This window comes from Martes martes, assembly GCF_963455335.1.
Source record: "Martes martes genome assembly, chromosome: 3".
NCBI classification, from domain to species: domain Eukaryota; kingdom Metazoa; phylum Chordata; class Mammalia; order Carnivora; family Mustelidae; genus Martes; species Martes martes.
Window position 1 is genome coordinate 114673772 of NC_137890.1, and position 23097 is coordinate 114696868.

At 36.0% G+C, this 23097-nt stretch overlaps 1 protein-coding gene across 1 annotated transcript in view; it reads left to right on the forward strand.

Moving 5' to 3' along the window:
- The first annotated feature begins 203 nt into the window (after positions 1–203).
- MBD5 (methyl-CpG binding domain protein 5) overlaps positions 204–23097 on the forward strand; it is a 65539-nt gene continuing 42645 nt past the window's right edge. Inside the window, exons 1-4 of the mRNA XM_080798142.1 lie at positions 204–346; positions 12770–12872; positions 13947–14127; positions 19671–21806. Of these exons, the coding sequence (XP_080654268.1) occupies positions 234–346; positions 12770–12872; positions 13947–14127; positions 19671–21806 (2533 nt within the window). The 5' untranslated portion in view covers positions 204–233. The remainder of the gene's footprint in view (positions 347–12769; positions 12873–13946; positions 14128–19670; positions 21807–23097) is intronic.

Genomic DNA, 23097 nt, shown 5'->3' on the forward strand with positions numbered 1-23097 from the left:
TTAGGAATTAAATATTGTTTATTTAATGTAGATTATAATGGAAAACTGATTTTTTCCACAATGGCAGATTTCAAGGACTTGGTTCCAAACTGAGCAGAAGCTTCCCAATGCATTTTGTACAGTCTGGGAAAAACTGTGCTGCATTGGCCATTTTTGAAGGCCATCATGCCCTGTAATATAAGGATATCATCTTATTGCTGATATCTTTGGAGAGTCCCAAGCAGACACAGAAAATGAATGGAGGCAAGGACTGTGACGGAGGGGACAAAGATGGAGGTCTTCCAGCTATACAAGTTCCTGTGGGTTGGCAACGTCGTGTGGATCAAAATGGAGTGCTTTATGTCAGGTGAGCTGCCTTATTACCTGTGTCACTCCCAGTGTGCAGTCCCAAAATTAGGGAAGTAGTGTCTGTTCCTTTGAGGAAAAAACATACCATCACTGACAGCACCTCACATAAATTTGAGTAAATGACCTTTGTGCTAGAAATATTCGAGTGTTTTATTCTGTACTGTTTTGCAATGTAAATTGCCTTAGGTTACAAGAGAATATTTTTATGCATTACTTGTATTTATATAAGGTGTCATTCTGCTTATCTCTGTAACAAGGATAAAGAAAAATATGAAGATTTCTAAAAGAAACATATAAGCATCATTACCACATTCACAGGAGAATATAAAATACTAGATGTAGACCCGATAGGTCTTGATAATATTTTCCTGTCATTCTAGTGCTTCAGCTGGCTTTTCTGATGTAAGGTTGAGTGTTTTTATCTATAGGCAGTATCAGTTATGAGTCTTCTTAATTCCTGATATTAATTAAAAATAATTTCCCTATTTTTTTCTGTGCAGTTTTTAATCTATTCTATTGCATATAATAGTAAAAAAGGAAAAGTCATGATGGAGATGGCTCTTCGTCTCACAAGTAAAAATCATACAAATAAAATGCAAATGCCTGCTCCTTTTAATTTTGGTGACATATATCTAGTGTACAATGAGTCCAATGGAATAACTAAACTGTTGACAAGAAGTTTCAAGGTTTTTTTAAACTGACCTATAACATTGTATTAGTTTTATTAGTACAACATAGTGATTCAATATTTGTATGATTATGAAATGGTCACCTCACTAAGTCTGGTTATCATCTATAATCATGCAAATTATTACATAATTACTGACTCTTCCCTATGCTGTCCATTACATTCCTGTGTCTTTCTTATTTTATAACTGAAAGATTGTACCTCTTAATCCCCTTTATGTATTTTGTCCGTCCTTCCACCCATTTCCCCTTTATCAACCACCAGTTTGTTTTCTATATCTATGAGCCTGTTTCTATTTTGTTTTGTTTATTCATTTATTTTGTTCTTTTGATTCCACATAGAAGTAAAGTCATACAGTATTTGTCTTTCTCTGTCTGACATATTTTGCTTAGCGTACTACCCACTCCATTCATCCATATTGTCACACGTGGCAATATCTCATAATTTTTTTTTCACTGAGTAATATTCCAGTGTGTGTGTTTGTGTGTGTATCTGTGTGTGTGTACCATATGCCCTTTGTGCATTCTTCTATCTATGAACATCTAGGGTGTTTCCATATCTTGGCTATTGTAAATAATGCTTTGATGAACATATAAGTACAAATCTTTTTTTGAATCAGTGTTTTCATTTTCTTTGGTTAAATACCTAGAAGTGGAATTACTGGATCATATGGTATTTCTATTTTTAATTTTTTGAGGAAGCTCCATACTGTTTTCCAAGCTTGCTGCTCCAATTTACATTCATACCAACAATATACAGGATTCCTTTTTCTCTACATCCTGACCAATACTTGTTATTTTTTATCTTTTTAATGACAGCCATTTTGATATCTGTGAGGGGATATCTCATTGTGGCTTTGATTTGCATTTCCCTAATAATCAGTGATGTTGAGCATTTTTTCATGTGCCTGTTCACCATCTCTATGTCCTCTTTGGAAAAATGTTCATTCAGGTCATCTGTACATTTTTTTAATTTATTTATTCATGTTAATAAACATATATTATATTTTTATCCCCAGGGGTACAAGTCTGTGAATCGCCAGGTTTACACATTTCACAGCACTCATCATAGCATATGCCCTCCCCAATGTCCATATCCCCACCACCCTCTCCCATCCCCCCTACCCCCAGCAACCCTCAGTCTCTTTTTTGAGATTGAGTCTTTTATGGTTTGTCTCCCTCCTGATCCCATCTTCTTTCATTTTTTCTTTTCCTACCCCCCCCAACACCCCCACATTGCATCTCCATCCTCATATTGGGGAGATCATATGATAGTTATCTTTCTCTAATGGACTTATTTCGCTAAGCATAATACCCTCTAGTTCCATCCACATCATCGCAAATGGCAAGATTTCATGTCTTTTGATGGCTGCATAGTATTCCATTGTGTATATATACCACATCTTCTTTATCCATTCATCTGTTGATGGACATCTAGGCTCTTTCCACAGTTTGGCTATAGTGGACATTGCTGCTATAAACATTCGGGTGCACGTGCCCCTTCGGAGCACCACGTTTGTATCTTTAGGATATATACCCAGGAGTGCAATTGCTGGGTCGTAGGGTAGCTCTATTTTCAGTTTTTTGAGGAACCTCCACACTGTTTTCCAGAGTGGTTGCACCAGCTTGCATTCCCACCAGCAGTGTAGGAGGGTTCCCCTCTCTCCGTATCCTCGCCAGCATCTGTCATTTCTTGACTTGTTAATTTTAGCCATTCTGACTGGTGTGAGGTGGTATCTCATTGTGGTTTTGATTTGTATTTCCCTGATGCCGAGTGATGTGGAGCATTTTTTCATGTGTCTGTTGGCCATCTGGATGTCTTCTTTGCAGAAATGTCTGTTCATGTCCTCTGCCCATTTCTTGACTGGATTATTTGTTCTTTGGGTATTGAGTTTGATAAGCTCTTTATAGATTTTGGATACTAGCCCTTTATCTGATATGTCGTTTGCAAATATCTTCTCCCATTCTGTCAGTTGTCTTTTGGTTTTGTTAACTGTTTCCTTTGCTGTGCAAAAGCTTTTGATCTTGATGAAATCCCAATAGTTCATTTTTGCCCTTGCGTCTGTTGCCTTTGGCGATGTTCCTAGGAGGAAGTTACTGCGGCTGAGGTCAAAGAGGTTGCTGCCTGCATTCTCCTCAAGGATTTTGATGGATTCCTTTCTCACATTGAGGTCCTTCATCCATTTGGAGTCTATTTTCGTGTGTGGTGTAAGGAAATGGTCCAATTTCATTTTTCTGCATGTGGCTGTCCAATTTTCCCAGCACCATTTATTGAAGAGGCTGTCTTTTTTCCATTGGACATTCCTTCCTGCTTTGTCGAAGATTAGTTGACCATAGAGTTGAGGGTCTATTTCTGGGCTCTCTATTCCATTCCATTGATCTACGTGTCTGTTTTTGTGCCAGTACCATACTGTCTTGATGATGACAGCTTTGTAATAGAGTTTGAAGTCTGGAATTGTGATGCCACCAACTTTGGCTTTCTTTTTCAATATTCCTTTGGCTATTCGAGGTCTTTTCTGGTTCCATATAAATTTTAGGATTATTTGTTCTATTTCTTTGAAAAAAATGGATGGGATTTTGATAGGGATTGTATTTAATGTGTAGATTGCTTTAGGTAGAATAGAAGTTTTCATAATATTTGTTCTTCCAATCCATGAGCATGGAACATTTTTCCATTTCTTTGTGTCTTCCTCAATTTCTTTCATGAGGACTTTATGGTTTTCGATTCTTTGCCTCTTTGGTTAGGTTTATTCCTAGGTATCTTATGGTTTTGGGTGCAATTGTAAATGGGACTGACTCCTCAATTTCTCTTTCTTCTGTCTTGTTGTTAGTGTAAAGAAATGCGACTGATTTCTGTGCATTGACTTTATATCCTGACACTTTACTGAATTCCTGTACAAGTTCTAGCAGTTTTGGAGTGGAGCCTTTTGGGTTTTCCACATATAGTATCATATCATCTGCAAAGAGTGAGAGTTTGACTTCTTCTTTGCCAATTTGGATGCCTTTAATTTCTTTTTGTTGTCTGATTGCTGAGGCTAGGACTTCTAGTACTATATTGAACAGCAGTGGTGATAACGGACATCCCTGCCGTGTTCCTGACCTTAGTGGAAAAGCTTTCAGTTTTTCTCCATTGAGAATGATATTTGTGGTGGGTTTTTCATAGATGGCTTTGATAATATTGAGGTATGTGCCGTCTATCCCTACACTTTGAAGAGTTTTAATCAGGAAGGGATGCTGCACTTTGTCAAACGCTTTTTCAGCATCTATTGAGAGTATCATATGGTTCTTACTCTTTCTTTTATTAATGTATTGTATCACATTGATGGATTTGTGGATGTTGAACCAACCTTGCAGCCCTGGAATAAATCCTACTTGGTCGTGGTGAATAATCCTTTTAATGTACTGTTGGATCCTATTGGCCAGTATTTTGGTGAGAATTTTCGCATCTGTGTTCATCAAGGATATTGGTCTGTAATTCTCTTTTTTGGTGGGATCCTTGTCTGGTTTTGGGATCAAGGTGATGCTGGCCTCATAAAATGAGTTTGGAAGTTTTCCTTCCATTTCTATTTTTTGGAACAGTTTCAGGAGAATAGGAATTAATTCTTCTTTAAATGTTTGGTAGAATTCCCCTGGGAAGCCGTCTGGTCCTGGACTTTTGTTTGTTTGGAGATTTTTGATGACTGTTTCAATCTCCTTACTGGTTATGGGTCTGTTCAGGTTTTCTATTTCTTCCTGGTTCAGTTGTGGTAGTTTATACGTCTCTAGAAATGTATCCATTTCTTCCAGATTGTCAAATTTGTTGGCGTAGAGTTGCTCGTAGTATGTTCTTATAATTGTTTGTATTTCTTTGGTGTTGGTTGTGATCTCTCCTCTTTCATTCATGATTTTATTAATTTGGGTCCTTTCTCTTTTCTTTTTGATAAGTCTGGCCAGGGGCTTATCAATCTTATTAATTCTTTCAAAGAACCAGCTCCTAGTTTCATTGATTTGTTCTATTGTTTTTTTAGTTTCTATTTCATTGATTTCTGCTCCGATCTTTGATTTCTCTTCTCCTACTGGGTTTAGGCTTTCTTTGTTGTTCTTTCTCTAGCTCCTTTAGGTGTAGGTTTAGGTTGTGTATTTGAGACCTTTCTTGTTTCTTGAGAAAGGCTTGCACCGCTATATATTTTCCTCTCAGGACTGCCTTTGTTGTGTCCCACAGATTTTGAACCGTTGTGTTTTCATTATCATTTGTTTCCATAAATTTTTTCAATTCTTCTTTAATTTCCTGGTTGACCCATTCATTTTTTAGAAGGATGCTGTTTAGTCTCCATGTATTTGCGTTCTTTCCAAATTTCCTCTTGTGATTGAGTTTGAGCTTTAGAGCATTGTGGTCTGAAAATATGCAGGGAATGATCTCAATCTTTTGGTACTGATTGAGACCTGATTTATGACCCAGGATGTGGTCTATTCTGGAGAATGTCCCATGTGCACTAGAGAAGAATGTATATTCTGTTGCTTTGGGATGGAATGTTCTGAATATATCTGTGATGTCCATCTGGTCCAGTGTGTCATTTAAGGCCTTTATTTCCTTGTTGATCTTTTGCTTAGATTGATTTTCTGTTTCTAGAATTGTTGCTCTTCTTCTCTTGGATTTCCCGTTGGATTTGTAGGTGTTCGCAATGGTTAGATAAGCTATCTAGCTGATCTCCTGCTATCCGATGTTGTCTCAGCCTGCTACTTCTCCGCCATCTTCATCTGTACATTTTTTAATCTCACTGTTTGTTTTTTGGGTATTAAGTTGTTTGAGTTCTTTCTATATTTTAGATGTTAACCCCTTATTGGATATACCCTTTGTGAGTATCTTTTCTTATTCAGTAAGTTTTCTTTTTGTTTGTTGGTGGTTTATTTCAGTGCGTAAAAAGATTTTTAGGTTGATATAGTCCCATTTGTTTATTTTTATTTTTGCTGTCCTTGCCTGAGGTGACAAATCCAAAAAATATATATATATATGTATATATATATATATATATATATATATAATATTGCTAAAATTGATGTTGAAGAGCTTACTGCTCTTTTAAGAGTTTTATGGTTTCAGATCTTACATTCAAGTCTTCAATTTTCAGCTTATTTTTCTGTGTGGTGTAAGAAAGTGGTCCCGTTTCATTATTTTGCATGTCGCTGTCTAATTTTCCTAGCAACACTTATTGAAGAGATGATCTTTTCCCCCATTGTATACTCTTGCCTCCTTTGTTGTAGATTAATTGACCATATAACCATGGGTTTATTTCTGGACTCTCTATTCTGTTCCATTGACCTCTGTATCTGTTTTTGTGCTAGTACCATATTGTTTTGATTACAGTAGCTTTGTAGTATAGTTTGAGATGGGGATTGTGATTAACTCTAGCTTTGTTTTTCTTTCTCAAGATTGGATTTGGCTATTCAGGGTCTTTTCTTCTTTTTCATTTGTTATTTTGTTCATTTGGGTCCTCTCTCTTTTCTTTTTTTCTTGATGAATCTAGCTAAATGTTTTCAATTTCATTTATCTTTTCAAAGAACCAGCTGTTAGTGTCATCAGTCTTTTCTTTTTTTTTATTTTTAGTCTCTATTTCATTTATTTCCACTCTAATGTTTATTTCCTTTTTCTACTAACTTTGGGTTTTATTTGTTCTTTTTTAGTTCCTTTAGGCATAGGATTAAATTATTTATTTGAGATTTTTCTTGTTTCTTGAAGCAGGCCTGTTCACTATAAACGTCCCTCTTAACACTGCTTTTGCGGTGTCCCATAGATTTTAGAATGTTGTGTTTATTTGTTTCAAAAATTTTTTTTCTTCTTTGATTTATTCATTGGCCACTGGTTGTTCAGTAGCATGATGTTTAGTCTCCATGTGTTTGTGTTTCTTCAATTTGTCTTCTAGTAATTGATTTCACATTTGTTTTATACTGTTGTGGTTGGAAAAAATGGTTTGCATGATTTCAATCTCTTAAATTTATTGAGACTTATTCCGCACCCTGACACCGTGCTCCATGTGCTCTTGAGATGGAATGTTCTGTATATATCTAATAAGTCAATCTGGTCTAGTGGGTCATTTAAGGCCAGTGTTTCCTTATTGATTTTCTGTCTGGATGATCTATCCATTGATGTAAGTGGGGTGTTAAAACCCCCTGCTGTTATAGTATTGCTGTCAGTTTCTCCTTTTGTGTCTCTTAATATTTGCTTTATATATTTAGGTACTGCTCTGTTGGGTACATAAATATTTGCAAATGTTATATCTTCTTGTTAAATTGATCCCTTTATCATTTTATAATTTCCTTTTTTTATCTCTTATTACAGTCTTTGTTATAAAGTCTATTTTTATGTAAATATTGCTTTCCCAGCTTTGTTTTTGTTTCCCTTTGCATAGAATATCTTTTTTCATTTCTTCAGTTTCAGTCTGTGTGTGTCCTTAGATCTGAAGTTAAGTCTCTTACAGGCAGCATACACCTGGGTCTTGTTTCTGTTTTTGTTTTTTTAATCCCTTCAGCCACACTGTATCTTTTGATTGGAACATTTAATCCATTTATACTTGAAGTAATTATTGATATATGTGTACTTATTGCCATTTTGTTGTTTTCTGGTTGTTTTTGTAGTTCTTCTCTGTTCTTTCTTCTCTTGCTCTCTTCCTTTGTGATTTGATGATGCTCTTTAGTTTTATGTTTGGATTCCTTTCCCTTTATTTTTTGTGTATCTATTTTTTCTATTTGTGTATCTATTTTGTGTATCTATTTTTGATTTGGGGTTACCATGAGGTTCATATATAACAACCTATACATATAGCAATCTGTTTTAAGTTGGTGGTCACCTAAGTTTGAACACTACATTTTTGCTCTCCCTCTACCCATGTTTATGTTTTTGATGTTATGTTTTACATCTTTTTATTTTGTATATCCTTTAATTATTGCAGATAGCATTGATTTTACTACTTTTGTCTTCTAATCTTCACACTAGCATTATGAGTGGTTGATCCACTACCTTTCCTGTATATTTGCCTTTAGCAGCGAGATTATTTTTTTCTTTCATATATTTTCTTATTTCTAGTCATGGCCTTTTCTTTTCTACTTAAAGTAGTCCCTTTAATAATTCTTGTAGAGCCAATTTACTTGTGATGAATTCCTTTAGCTTTTGCTTGTCTGGGAAACTGTTTATTAATTCTGATTGATAACTTTGCCGGGTAAAGTAACCTTGGTTGTAAGTTCTTTCCCTTCAGCACTTTGAATTTATCATGCCACTCTCTTCTGGCCTGCAAAGTTTCAGCTGAAAAATCAGCTGATAGTCTTATGGGAATTCCCTTACATGTAACTAATTGCTTTTCTCTGTTTTGGGGGGGGTGGGGGGGGTAGAATTCTCTCTTTATCTTTAATTTTTGATATTTAATTATAATATGTTTTGGTGTAGATCTGTAGGTTTATCATGTTTGGGACTCTCTGTGCTTCCTGAACCTGGATGTCTCTTTCCTTTCCCCGGTCAGGACATTTTCAACTATAATTTTTTAAATAAGTTTTCCAACACTTTCTCTCTTTCTTCTACTTATACGACCCCTAAATATAATGTGAATGTTAGTATGCTTGATGTTGTTTCAGGGGTTTCTTGAACTGTCCTCAGTTGTTAGTTTTTTCTCTTTTGTCATTCAATTTAGGCTATTTCCATTACTCTGTCTTTCAGATTGCTGATTCATTTTCCTGTATCTTCTAATCTGTTGTTTATTCCCCCTCATGTATTTTTCATTTCTGTTATGGTATTCTTCAGCTCTGATTGGTACTTTCTTTTATTTTCTATCTCTTTATTGAAGTTCTAAATGTGGTGTTCATCCATTGTTCTCACAGCTCAGTAGCCATATTTATGACCATAACTTTGACCTCTTTATCAGACAGATTGTTTATCCCTGTTTGTTTAGTTCTTTTTACGAGGTTTTGTCTTGGTTTTTTGAACACAGTCCTCTGTCTCCTCATTTGTATGTGATTGTTTTTATGTATTAGGCAGTTCAGCAACCTCTTCTGGTCTTGAAGGAGTGGCCTTATATAAGATGTCCTATGAGGCCTAGAAGTGCAGTCCTCCCTAACCACCAGAGTCAGCTGCTACAGGGGTATCCCTCATATGGGCATTGCGTACCATTCTGTTGTCTTAGGGCCACAATTGCTGTGGATGTACTGCTGGGCAGCGCTGGCCCCTGCCCTGGCTGGATTGTGGCCTGAGGGTAACTGCTGCAGGCTTGCTGGTGGGCAAGATTAGGGTCTTGTAGGCTGCAAGGCCTGGCAGAGATGCAAGGTTGTGTAGAGCTCAGAGCAAGGCACACCACTTTGCATTAATGATCTAGTAGGAGGGTTCCAAAATAGTGTCCACTAGTACTTGGATCAGCGTGGCAGAATGAGGTGGCAGAAATGACTGTCGCCAATGTCTTAGTCCTTGGGGAGAGGCCCTGTTGCCTCCTGTTTCTCTAGCAGACTCTCCAAGATTGGTAAGTAGGTATCTTCCATTGTGGCCTACACACTTTTCAATCTAGTGTTTTTGCTCTAGTTTCTGGGTCAAGTGAGTCTATGCATGAGCCCTTTGAGAGCAGTTTTGTTTTGTTTTGTTTCCTATAATTATGTAGTTTTTCTGGACATATTTTCTGTTGGTTTTCAAAGCCACCTATTTTGGGGAGTTGTCCCTCCTGTGCAATATCTAAGGGTTAGATTGTCTGATGTGGAGCTTAAATCTCTTAATTTTTAGGGAAGAGTTCCATACCTTTTAGATTCTTCCTGACTGTGGAACTTCATGCCTCGGGTGTGGTTTTTTTCCTTATTGAGACTGTATCTCTGCCACTTCCACACACCTCGGTGCTGCCCCATGTTGTGGAAGCTCTCTGTTCATCCTGTTTCTAAGTCTTTAAGGGGCAATATTCCATATGTAGTTGTAGGTCTATTATGTCTGTGGGAAGAGTTGAGCTCAGGATTTTCCTACACTATCATCTTGAATGCTTAACCAAGTTTTAGTCTTATTATTAAACAAATACCACCTAAGTTACTTATTTTGTAATTTATTAGGAAGTATATGAAAGGTTATGATAATATAAATCTTTCTTTGTGGTGTAATAAAAAAAACTATCAGAAGCAGACTTAGGACTTTTTTAAAGGATATCACATTGCATCATTACATTAATTAATGTAATGTAACCCCATTACACGGCATTAATGCTATTTCTTTCAGTGTGGTTATTTGTATCCCAGCTTCACTGGAATTCTGTATTTGAACAAGGATGTATTTATATAAATGAGATCTTTTCCACTGTATAAATACAAATGATTTCATACCTTAACAACTCAAAAGTCAGTACAGATTTTCTCTCAGGTTTGTTTGCTTTATGTAAGTTGTTTCTTGAGGGAAACTTAATTACCTATTGAAATTGTTTTGCACATAAGTATTTTATTCCTGAAATGGTAAAGATGTGCCCTATATTAATTGGAGTGAAAGGAAAAGAAAGCAGGGCATGTGGGGCTCATCCCACAGTAGATAAGATGGACAAGGACACATAAGTTTTTCAAACTGTTCTTATTGCCAATGTTGTTTAAAACTGCTAAAAATACTTTGTTGTAATATAGCAAGATATCAATGTTACTGTTCATATTTGTGGTTATTCTAGGCTACAAGAAGCATAGATACATATAGATATATAGATATGTAGATATATATATTCAGCTTAGAGCAAATAAGTCTAAAATTTTAATAATTTAAATTTTTTACTTCATCTTCATCCCTATGGAAGATACATCAGCTTTTCACATTGCTGAGAGCTAAGTTAAATCAAGTTAAGTTTAAGAATCTGTCATTCATCTTGTTCATTCATGATTTTCCAAGTGTAAGTAGACTTCATTATCTGTTACTGTGAGTTCTCCCAATCCAGATCTATACACTAAGAATTATTTCAGAAACAAACTTTGCTAGATAAGGTTAAGTACCATCAAATAAATTCAGTCAGCATGGTTTTTATTTGTTTGTATATATAACTGGTTAAATTACTACTTAAACATATATAGGAGGCTAGTCCTCCTTCTGTAGCTCCCTTCTCAATATGCAGTTTGCTTGTAATTTTTAGGTTAGTCTCCAGCTGCTCCTGCCTGAGGGTAGCATCGAGGTTGCACATTAAATTTCCCACCTGCTTCCAATCTTTTGAGCTTTATCTGTGCCTTAAGACTTGTAACTATTTTTTATGTTAATTATTACTCCCAAAAGTTAATTAAAGAGCTACAGCTGAAGGAAAGAACTCAATTGACTGATTGAGAGGAAATGTTTTTAAAGTGTCTAGAGTAGAGTACTCTAATGGAATTCAGGAATTTTTGTCTTCAGATTTAATTTTACAGTTAAATTCCTCTAGGATTCAGTCTGTACACTTTCTTTAACTGTAAAATGCTAGGCAGTTTCTTTTCACAAAATTCATTAATTCTTCTTATGACAACTAATTGGTAATCTTGTTTTATCAAAATTACCAGACCTTCAAAGTCATCTGGTTGCCCCTACCGCTAGGGTGGAACTCAAGTCTGTAATACGGGAATTACTTTTTATATATCATCTGAAAAAAATTGTTAGTCTAAACAAATGAATGAGTCAACAATGTGGAAGATTTTAATTGAAATTTTCTATATTCATAAGTCACTTATATGATTGTCCATAAATATGAGTTGCATTTTAAATCTGGTTTATTTATAGATCTAAAACTATTACCTCTGTTTTTGTATAGGCAGTCTGCCCCCAGTAGAGTAATGCTTTGTATATAAAATGGCAAGTATCATTTCTGGATAAATTTAATCAGAAGGCTAAAGTGAAGGAATAGTCATAAATAAAAGATATTCTTGAATGAAAAATATATGATAATTTTCAAGCATAATATGCATTTGAGTTATAAAATCAACATATTAATAGTACAAGTCCTAAGGTACAAATAGCCCATTTTAAACTGACCTTCATTGTAAATAAAAATCAAATACTTATCCTATCACCTGAATTGGTACCTAATCTGTAGACTTAAACTTGATCAGTATTCATGTACTAAACTGACTTTTGACCCACAGAGTAGTAACATTAAGAGCACTACCCCAATTACCAACCAGAAGGCCTACATGGCTCCTCTTTACTTGACAGTCCGGTTTGGTTCTTCAGTACAGTTTGAGTTGGGCCACACTTGTCTATCTTCAAAGAAAAACATGGATTGGGAAAAAAAGGAAACTCTGTTTTTACATTGGGTCAATATAGCTCTAGACTCCAAAACTGAAGGAGAAAACTTGTTAGCTCCAACTTTTGTAGATTTAGTCACTTTCTGGTTTGACTTCCAACCTGTTCCTAAATTTCAGTCTTTCCTCAAACAGCTTTAAAGGTAGATTTTCTAGTTTAAAATAATGGTTACTTTCATGTAGTTTTCTTAGTCCTTCTTGCCTGCTTCTGTACTTCTTTAAGAATAGCATTTTTTTCATCCTTAGTGCACTCTTGGTTTTCAAAATACTTTTACTTAATTTTCTATGAAAATCTCTATTTTTCTGAGAAATAGTTTGGTTAAAAGAAAGAATGATAGTGTTAAAGGCTATAATTTAGTAGATAACATAATATTGACAAAGCAAATGTTTTTCCTTAGTAGGAAAATGTTATCTTGTAAAGGACAGTAAGACTATAAATTATGCCTTTTTTCATATGATATGTGCAGTCAGAATTATTTCCTGATGTTTTTTTAAACTATTTTTACAGTCCCAGTGGGTCTTTGTTATCTTGCTTGGAGCAGGTTAAAACATACCTGCTTACTGACGGAACATGCAAGTGTGGCTTGGAATGTCCTCTTATTCTTCCCAAGGTAACCATTTCACAATACATCTATTGGCAGTGTTGTATTTTTTTAGGTGTTTCATATATTTGTTTTTCTCATTTGGCATTTCATTTTTATATTACTTCTCCAATCATATATGCACTTTAAAGTCTGTATCTAATTAGATACCTTTGCATACGTTCTGGAATGCTTAAAATTATAGGAAATATTTCAAGTCCTGGTCATGTTCAAAAGTGACAAACCTATATTCATATTAAGTATTTTATCAGAATCTCTTTAGCACCTTTTTATTTGAGCTATACACATGCTCATTGTTTAATAGTGCATTTTCCCCCTACTATAACTATTCAATCTACAATATGATTTTTTGCACTGGTGTTGATAAATCTGCCACAAATATATCTAAAATCACAAGGTTGAACCCTCTGATCCAAAAGTAAAACTGTTTTAGTCCTTTGCAAGGTAAAAAATGCACTTATTTTAAATAATAAAATATTTTACAATAGCATAGAAACAGGTCACTGTTCTCTGAATATCTATTATGTGCTAATCTTAGAACTAAAGTTTAATGGACAGCTTTTCCTTTTATTTGTGTCACCTCATTCACCCCCAAAAAAACATTTGAAACAGCCTGTAAGTATATACACAATAAGTAATAAGATTTTTTTAAAAAAATAGAGTAATGTTTTAAATCCATGAAAAAGTAATATTAATACAGTAATAAAATAAAGCCAAAGAAAAAGTAAGCATGTAGAAATGTCAGTTCTTAGAGGTTTTTAAATTTACCGTAATCTGTTTTTGTACTGTTATAACATTAGGAAGTATCTAAAATTGCAAACATTATCGGGTATTATAAGTTTCCATACATTTATCTTGATTTGATTGTCTTATTTTCATTATTTACTTTGTCAGTAAAATACAAGAGTTCATCAGAAGTATTTATTATACTATACATAAAGTTGTTTTCTTAAATTTAAAAACTTGAGATGGTTTTATTCAAATTTATGGTTTAATCTATGCAAAACGTTTCTTATAACAAGGGAATTTTTTTTAATTTAATGTTTTCACAGGCATATTCTAAACAGAGAATTTTTTTTCCAGGTGTTTAATTTTGATCCTGGAGCTGCTGTGAAACAGAGAACTGCAGAAGATGTTAAAGCAGATGAAGATGTCACAAAGCTATGCATACATAAAAGAAAAATCATTGCAGTGGCCACACTTCACAAAAGCATGGAAGCCCCACATCCTTCTCTGGTGCTCACCAGTCCCGGGGGAGGAACAAGTATGTAATGTGGTGAAAGGTTTAGAAATTTTTCTCCCCATCTTCTCTCCTGAGGAATCACTGGAAATCATTTAGCCAAACATTTTCTGAGTCCCCTTTTTAAAACATGCAGAATGCTTTTAAAGTTGTATGTTTTATCATTTTTTGACAAATAGCAAATTAGTCTAAAAAATTCCTATGAAGTTATCTCCCCAGGTTTCCTATTTAAATCATTGAGTTAACTGAGCAGAATAAACACCAATTAACACATACAAATGCTGTGCAAGTACACAGAGCTGAGCAAACAAATGAAAAAGTATCATTGATTTTTAGGAAACAAATGTAACATTTCTCCTAGAGTTGGTTTGGATGTGTGGTATCAAGTCCTCAAACAGAACGAGCAATATTGCCCAAAGCTAACAGCGTCATTCTTTTTTTTTAAAGATTTTATTTATTTATTTGAGCGAGAGAGTATGTGTGCACATGCATAGGGGGGCGGGGAGGGGGACAGAGGGAGAAGCAGACTCCCTGCTGAGCAGCAAGTAGGGCTCATTCCCAGAGTCCTGGGGTCATGACCTGAGCTAAAGGCAGATGCTTAACCGACTGAGCCATGCAGGTGCCCCCAGTGTTATTCTTTCAGTCACTTAGTAGCTATTTCTTAAACACCTACTAAGAGAAATCACCTGATCATGAACTTTTCATACCTCCACCACACACACACACACACACACACACACGCTTTTATTTTTTAAAAATTTCAAAGCTGCAGAAAAATTACATTAACAGTTCACTGAGCACCCAAGTTCCCTTCATTTAGATTTGACAATTAACATTTTGTGGCAAAAGTTGCAAATATTATGACAGTTCATCCCTAAATATGTCAGCACACATTGATGTTCACCTATAGAAACCACAATCTAATTATCATATTCAAAATTTAGCACTTATTATCTAATATGCAGTGTATAGGGTTGCCTGGGTGGCTCACTTGTTAAGCATCTGCCTTCAGTTCAGGTCATAAGCCCAGGGTCCTCAGATCTAGCCCTGCATCTGCTTCTCCCTCTCCAACTCCCCCTGCTTGTGTTCTCTCTCTCACTGTCTCTGTCTCTGTCAAATAAATAAAGTCTTTAAAAATAATAATAATATACAGTGGATATGATTAGAAAGTAGTTGTCCTAATAATATCCAATTATTCCAGTGGTCCTAATAAATTCTAGTTGTCCTAATAATTTCTTCAATTCTTAAACCCAGGATGCAATCAAAGATCATACAACTGCACTAAATTGTTATACTTCTTTAATCTACACCAATTCCCCAGTCTTTTAAAATCTATTTTTTGAAGAGTCTAATTCAACTTTACAGATATTCCTCAGTTTGGATTTGCCTAATTATTTCTTCATATTTATTTAGAACCAGGTTAAACACAGTTTAGTGAAATATTGCATGGGTGATGTTATATCATTAGGAGATATGTAATATCAATTTATCCCATGTTGATGACATTAAGCTTGAATGCTTGGTTAAAGTTATGTATATCCAATTTCTCCATTGTTAAGGTAACTTTTCCCTTTATAACTAATCTGTAATTTGTGGTAAATTTTCCCTCTATAACTAATCTGTAATCTGTAAAAAATGTATGTATAATTTTTTACATTTAAGATGTAAAAAATACTTTGAGACTCAGAAACTTTTTCTGTGTATTAGGATGAGAGCTCCCTCCAAAATATTACAATCAACTTAACAGTTGAGTAATAATTCAAGATAAAATATGGCTCAGCACCAAAGCATTTGTTTATGAAGAATAAGTGATTCTGTTCTCAGAGTTCTGAAAAATAGGAACAATGAGTATAACTTGTAATGATCAGAGGAGATTTTACGGTAGACCTCAGATTTTAACCAGCCCTGGAAAATAGTAAGATTTGGACATCTGAGGGGAATAAGAAAATTCTTATTCAGTATGAGTATAGCATAATTAAGAGATGATGTGGAAACTAATCTGAATTGAGTGAAAGATTAAATTTGCATAGGTAAGTTGAGGCCAAATTACTACCAGCTTTAGATACAAAGAGGAGCAGTTGTGACATCATACAGGTAATTAAAGAGTCACACTTAGAACTCATGTGAAGAGAGCAGGAAGAGACAAATTTGGCAGTTATTAACAGAGAGCTCCTCTTCAATAACCTTCTAACCTTTGAACTTTAACAGGAATGATCAGAAAAATTTCTCCACTAAGGTATGTAAAAAAAATTTTTTTAGGGAATTTTTCTTTTTCTTTTAATGAGCTTCATTTTTTAAAATTCAAGGATATTGCAACAATTTAAAGACATATTTAATAGTAATAAATTATCTGAAGTTTATCATTATCTTGCCACCTTGATAAAACGTTTTGCATATTACCTTGCATATATCTGCTGCCATTCTCATATCACATTATATCAATTTTACCTCTTTCTAAAAAGTCTCCCTTGTCATTTTTTAATGACCCTAGCAGAATCTTGATCTAGGTCCTTTGTCATACCCTATACATACAAGTTTCATTTTTGAAATTAAAGGTAAATCTTTAACCGGTATAGGTATAAGAGGTATATCTCCATCCCCTTTTAAAATGATATGCTTTATTGGATTAATCACTACCCTTTTACTAGCTTCAGACATAGCATTTATTTTAATTTCCTAATATTAAACTGTATTATAGGGTTGGGATTTAAATAAAAGTTAAGGAGACTCAAGTAGTACTTTTCACTCCTCTTCATTTTACATATATGAGGATATATTTAGTTTCTGTCTCTTATTTTGAAAGATCTGCTTGAGTATACATGAAAGCACTTGATGAGTGCCCAGCATTTCTGTTTGCCAACTCTTTTAATACTTTAGTTGCTAAGTATAACACAACATCAGCATGACTTTTGTTTGTTTATTCAGTATTCCTGTCATTTTAAAGATGGTAACTATTTTTCCCCAGGTATGGGAGAAGTCCTTTCTAAACCACAGCTGTTTTCTAAATTCTGTTGAATATAAGAATGCCAGTGTCTGTATTTTTAAACATTGAACTGTGCGTAATTATAGAAATAACCAAAAAAAGACACAACTCAGTGGTTTTGTTACTAATAAGGATACAGTTCATCACATAATAATGCTAATGATGTTAATATAGACAACTGTGCTCTCACTAGATGCTAACTGCAATGCCCCAAATATTTTCCATATATTACTCCTTTAACTATAAACTGTAAAGTTCTGTCTTTAACAAGAAAATAAGTTCAGTTGGGTTTATCTTCTGCAATTCTCTTATATCATTGGTTCTCAACTTTTCATATATTATGTGCAGAAACCACTCTATCAAATAATCTTTACCATGCCAGAAACAGAAAGCCCACTTTTCTAAGAAGAATATATATTCACTTCATTCTCTTATTTCTTTAATGCAACCTACCTGGACTTCTCTATACCTCAGGTTGAAAACCACTGTCTTAGAAATTGTAATGAGCGGCGCCTGGGTGGCTCAGTGGGTTAAGCCTCTCTTCAGCTCAGGTCATGATCTCAGGGTCCTGGGATCAAGCCCCACATCTGGCTCTCTGCTCAGCAGGGAGCCTGCTTTCCTCTCTCTCTCTCTCTGCCTACTTGTGATCTCTCTCTCTGTCAAATAAATAAATAAAATCTTTAAAAAAATTGTAATGATATAATTTTACCTGTATACTGTCTAGCAGGAAGAGAACTATATTTATCTTAAGTGTGCGATTATCCATTTAAGTAAATATACCTCTGATTCCAAGTGAACCCAAGTATACTTGCTAATATATTGCTAGCCTCAGAATTGGGGTGGCCAATATATAGTATAAATAGTACCACTTTCATCACCTGTGCCTGTAAGGGACTCACTGACATTTTCTCACAGAGCCCAGCCAGGGTGCAACATCCTCTCCACATATCTCACTAAGCAGCCACCACCAGTTGATGGGAATTGGCATATGAAGCTGATTTTATTTGCCATCTGTTTTAGAAGGCACAACTTTGTAAATTGTTAAACATCCTCAGGAGCTAAAAAAAACTTAAACCTAGAATTCTGAAATGATAGAATGAAAATTCTGTATGATAAGCAGGCTTGCTTTTGTTACCTATATTCTGTCTGATCTCCAAAAGAACTGAAGGGATTCCAAAAAGCCAGGGAGGGAGCAATGCTTGCTATAAAAAGAGAATACTCAGTTGGAACCCAGTAGTGAAGATTTTAGCATTCTGAGAAAATTTTGCATAGGAATTCTGTCCTAATAAAAGAATCACAATCTTTTACCTAAGTTGGTTGTTACCTAAGGCTGTTTTTACAATAGTGGCTTATCAAGGGCAAAGGAATTGCAATATTCTATAATTTGTTACAATTTTGTTACAGTATTGCAACAGACTTAAAGAAGCTAAATATGATTGCAGTATCACTGCACTTAGCTATTGTTTGTTATCACTCCCATTTTAAAAGATTCAAAATCCCATTCACTTAATTCACTAAAGTTAAGGCTCTTTTGCTCTCACAGTGAGAATGTTGAGATAAGGAAGAGTTTTCATTGCTGTCCTGAGCAAGTTTTAGTAGGTAACAGAAAGATGCATAGGGTAACAAATTTTCTGGTGAAAATAGCAATGCAATACACAACTAATGAATCACTAAATACTACACCAAAAACCAGTGGACTGTATGTTGGCTAATCGAATTTAAATTTTTTTAAAAAGCAATGTATTTAAATTACAAGAAAATATGCCATACAGATTATAATTTTCTTTTTCTTTTTTTTATGTATTTATTTGACACAGAGAGAGAGATAGAGAGGGAACATAAGCATAACGAGTGAGCGGGGAGCCTGATGCAGGACTCGATCCCAGGACCCTGGAATCATGACCTGAGCCAAAGGCAGCCACTTAATGACTGAGCCACTCAGGCACCCCAGATTATAATTTTCTATTGTAACCATGTTCTTAAAAAATTCAAATCCAACAAGATAGTAACATCACCATTTCCATAGAGGCTGTCAATCTTGATTTTTCACATTATAAATATTATTAGAATGGCTAATGTGAGTATATACTGATTCAGATCCCCATCCTTTCTCAACTGATAAGAAGTAAACAAACATAATGACCAGTTATTGAGAGCTTTTGGTCAACTGAGAGAGAATAATGTGTGTTTTTTCCATCGAAGTTTACTGTAGAGCACAGAACTTTTTTTTTTTTTAAAGATTTTATTTATTTATTTGACAGACAGATCACAAGTAGGCAAGAGAGGCAGGCAGGGAGAGAGAGGAGGAAGCAGGCTCTCCACGGAGCAGAGAGTCCGATGTGGGGCTCGATCCCAGGACCCTGGGATCATGACCTGAGCTGAAGGCAGAGGCTTTAACGCACTGAGCCACCCAGGCGCCCCAGAACTTTTTTTTTTTTTTAATTGCATGGAGTCACAGCTTCTGTTTGCAAACTTCTATTCCAGATGCCTTCCCTTCCTCAGTTCCTCCTTTCCTTCCCTCCCCCCATGCCAACACAGAAGAATTGAGACCACTAACAGAATTTTTGTTTGTCTTTCACATCAGATGCAACTCCAGTAGTACCTTCACGGGCAGCAACTCCAAGATCCGTAAGAAATAAGTCGCATGAAGGAATTACAAATTCTGTAATGCCTGAATGTAAGAATCCTTTCAAGTTAATGATTGGATCATCAAATGCCATGGGAAGGCTATATGTACAAGAATTGCCTGGAAGCCAGCAACAAGAACTCCACCCTGTCTACCCCCGGCAAAGATTGGGCAGCAGTGAACACGGACAGAAATCTCCATTCCGTGGCAGCCATGGAGGCCTACCCAGCCCAGCATCGTCAGGTTCCCAGATATATGGAGATGGCTCAATCTCTCCAAGGACTGACCCACTAGGAAGCCCAGATGTTTTCACAAGAAGTAATCCTGGTTTTCATGGAGCTCCCAATTCTAGTCCTATTCATTTGAGTAGGACTCCTCTTTCTCCACCGTCGGTAATGCTACATGGTTCTCCTGTACAGTCATCCTGTGCAATGGCTGGAAGGACTAATATACCTCTTTCCCCAACCTTGACTACAAAGAGTCCAGTAATGAAAAAACCAATGTGTAATTTTTCAACTAATATGGAAATACCACGAGCAATGTTCCACCACAAACCACCCCAAGGCCCACCTCCCCCTCCTCCACCTTCCTGTGCTCTTCAGAAAAAGCCATTAACATCCGAGAAAGATCCACTTGGCATTCTTGACCCTATTCCTAGTAAACCAGTGAATCAGAACCCTGTTATCATTAATCCAACTAGTTTCCATTCAAATGTCCACTCTCAGGTACCTGTGATGAATGTAAGCATGCCTCCTGCTGTTGTTCCTTTGCCAAGTAATCTCCCTTTGCCAACTGTAAAACCTGGTCATATGAATCATGGGAGTCACATACAAAGAGTTCAGCATTCAGCTTCAACCTCCCTGTCCCCTTCTCCAGTGACATCCCCAGTGCACATGATGGGGACTGGAATTGGAAGGATTGAGGCATCGCCCCAAAGATCACGCTCATCTTCCACATCATCAGATCACGGAAATTTCATGATGCCACCTCTAGGACCCCAGGCCACTTGTAGTGGTATTAAGGTTCCACCCAGGTCACCAAGGTCAACGATAGGGTCCCCAAGGCCATCAATGCCATCAAGCCCTTCTACCAAGTCCGATGGACATCATCAGTACAAGGATATCCCTAACCCATTAATTGCTGGAATGAGTAATGTACTAAATACCCCAAGCAGTGCAGCTTTTCCTACTGCATCTGCAGGAAGTGGTTCTGTAAAGAGTCAGCCTGGTTTGCTGGGAATGCCTTTAAATCAGATCTTGAACCAGCACAATGCTGCCTCCTTTCCAGCAAGTAGTTTACTCTCAGCAGCAGCCAAAGCACAGCTAGCAAATCAAAACAAACTTGCTGGTAACAACTGTAGCAGCAGTAGCAATTCTGGAGCTGTTGCTGGCAGTGGCAACACTGAAGGACATAGCACTTTAAACACCATGTTCCCTCCTACTGCCAACATGCTTCTCCCGACAGGAGAAGGGCAAAGTGGTCGAGCAGCACTAAGAGATAAGCTGATGTCTCAGCAAAAAGACTCATTGCGGAAAAGAAAACAGCCACCTACCACAGTGTTGAGTTTGCTCAGACAGTCTCAAATGGATAGTTCTGCAGTTCCTAAGCCTGGACCCGACTTGCTAAGAAAGCAGGGTCAGGGTTCCTTTCCCATCAGTTCAATGTCTCAGTTACTACAGTCTATGAGTTGTCAAAGCTCTCACTTGAGTAGCAATAGTACCCCGGGTTGTGGGGGCTCAAATACTGCTTTGCCTTGCTCTGCTAACCAGCTGCATTTTACAGATCCCAATATGAACTCCAGTGCTCTTCAGAATTCACTGACACAGACCATACCTTTGAGAGGGGAAGCCGTGCACTGCCACAATGCAAACACTAACTTTGTTCACAGTAACAGTCCAGTCCCAAACCACCATCTTGCAGGTTTAATAAATCAGATTCAGGCTAGCGGGAACTGTGGGATGCTCAGTCAGTCGGGCATGGCTTTAGGAAATTCATTACATCCCAATCCACCTCAGTCAAGAATTTCAACGTCCTCCACTCCAGTGATACCAAACAGCATTGTTAGCAGCTATAATCAAACAAGTTCTGAAGCAGGTATGGTTTTATTAGAAAAAAGTACCCCAAGGTACTAAACTTTTCTACTTTTTTTAAAATTTGTACCAAAATATTTATTATGATAAGAAATGATCCTTTCCCTGTTGTGAAATTGTCATCATTTCTTAGTATTTATAATTTTATTTACAGAATGCTAGGGATTTGTCTATTAGAAAAAAAGAACAACCAAGGGGATTCCATATGTTTCCGTTATTTGTTGTCAATCTGTGTCATTTTGAATTTTGTTTGACTTTCAGTTGGTTTTATAACCATTGGACTCTAAACTACAAAAGAAGCCATAGAAGGCAGGGTTTCCTGGTTCATGAGACATGTACTCACTTGGTCTATGCCAACATAAAAGTCGTTTCCCCTAGCTTTTGTTTGTATTCAGGTAAATGACGCTCATCTTGAAAAACCCAAAAAGGCAAAAATAAATGGATTTTTTTTGTTCTTGCTGCTGACCAGAATTAGGTGAATGGATAGGAAAAGGTAACTAGAAGTTGTATGAAGTAGAAAGCTGCCTTCTAATGTGTTCTCTTATCCTAGTTTGCTATCCTTTATTATTATTTGTTTGAGAAAATTCAAAAGTGGATATTGGCTCCTCCCTTTTAAAAAAAGGTAATAATTTAAGTTTTCTAATAAAAAAAAAGGCTTGAAAACCTGATTTCCAGAATTTTTGATCTTGAAATTGTCTTATAGTTTTCTTGTAGAAGTTATTCATTATTTTTACTGTTGACATTAAGGTTTTGAACCCAAATTTATTCTATCTCTTCATCCGCTATAATGAAGGAGACAAATTTATTTAAAAGTAGACACATTAGAATGAACTGTGTTTTGTGCAATAGAGTTATTAAAAATTGTTATAAAAATCAGTAAAGAAGCACTAAAGAGGTGAATTCATTAAGACATCAGAAAATCTGACTGTGAAAAGAGTAGAAAGAATACCCAGAACCCAACACTAACGATTTGAGAGGTTTATAGGAAATGACAGGGAGGAAACAAAAGATAATGGTAGAGACAGTATTACTCAGATATGAAAACAGTGGGCTTTGCAGACCAGATGGCTACTGGAGATGAGGAAATTGCTGAGGCTTTTACTAATAAGCTGTTTTGTAGATATGTATAGACTGTAATATACCATCATGCTGGAAAAGCATTAGAACCCACAAGCCTGTGTTGCTGATAGTAAAATCCAGTGTTTTCCTTCCTGGTGTCATTACTTACACCTGCCATCCTCCACAACTTGTGTTATGTTTTATGTCCGGATGTCAGTGTTTCCTGAAGAACTGCT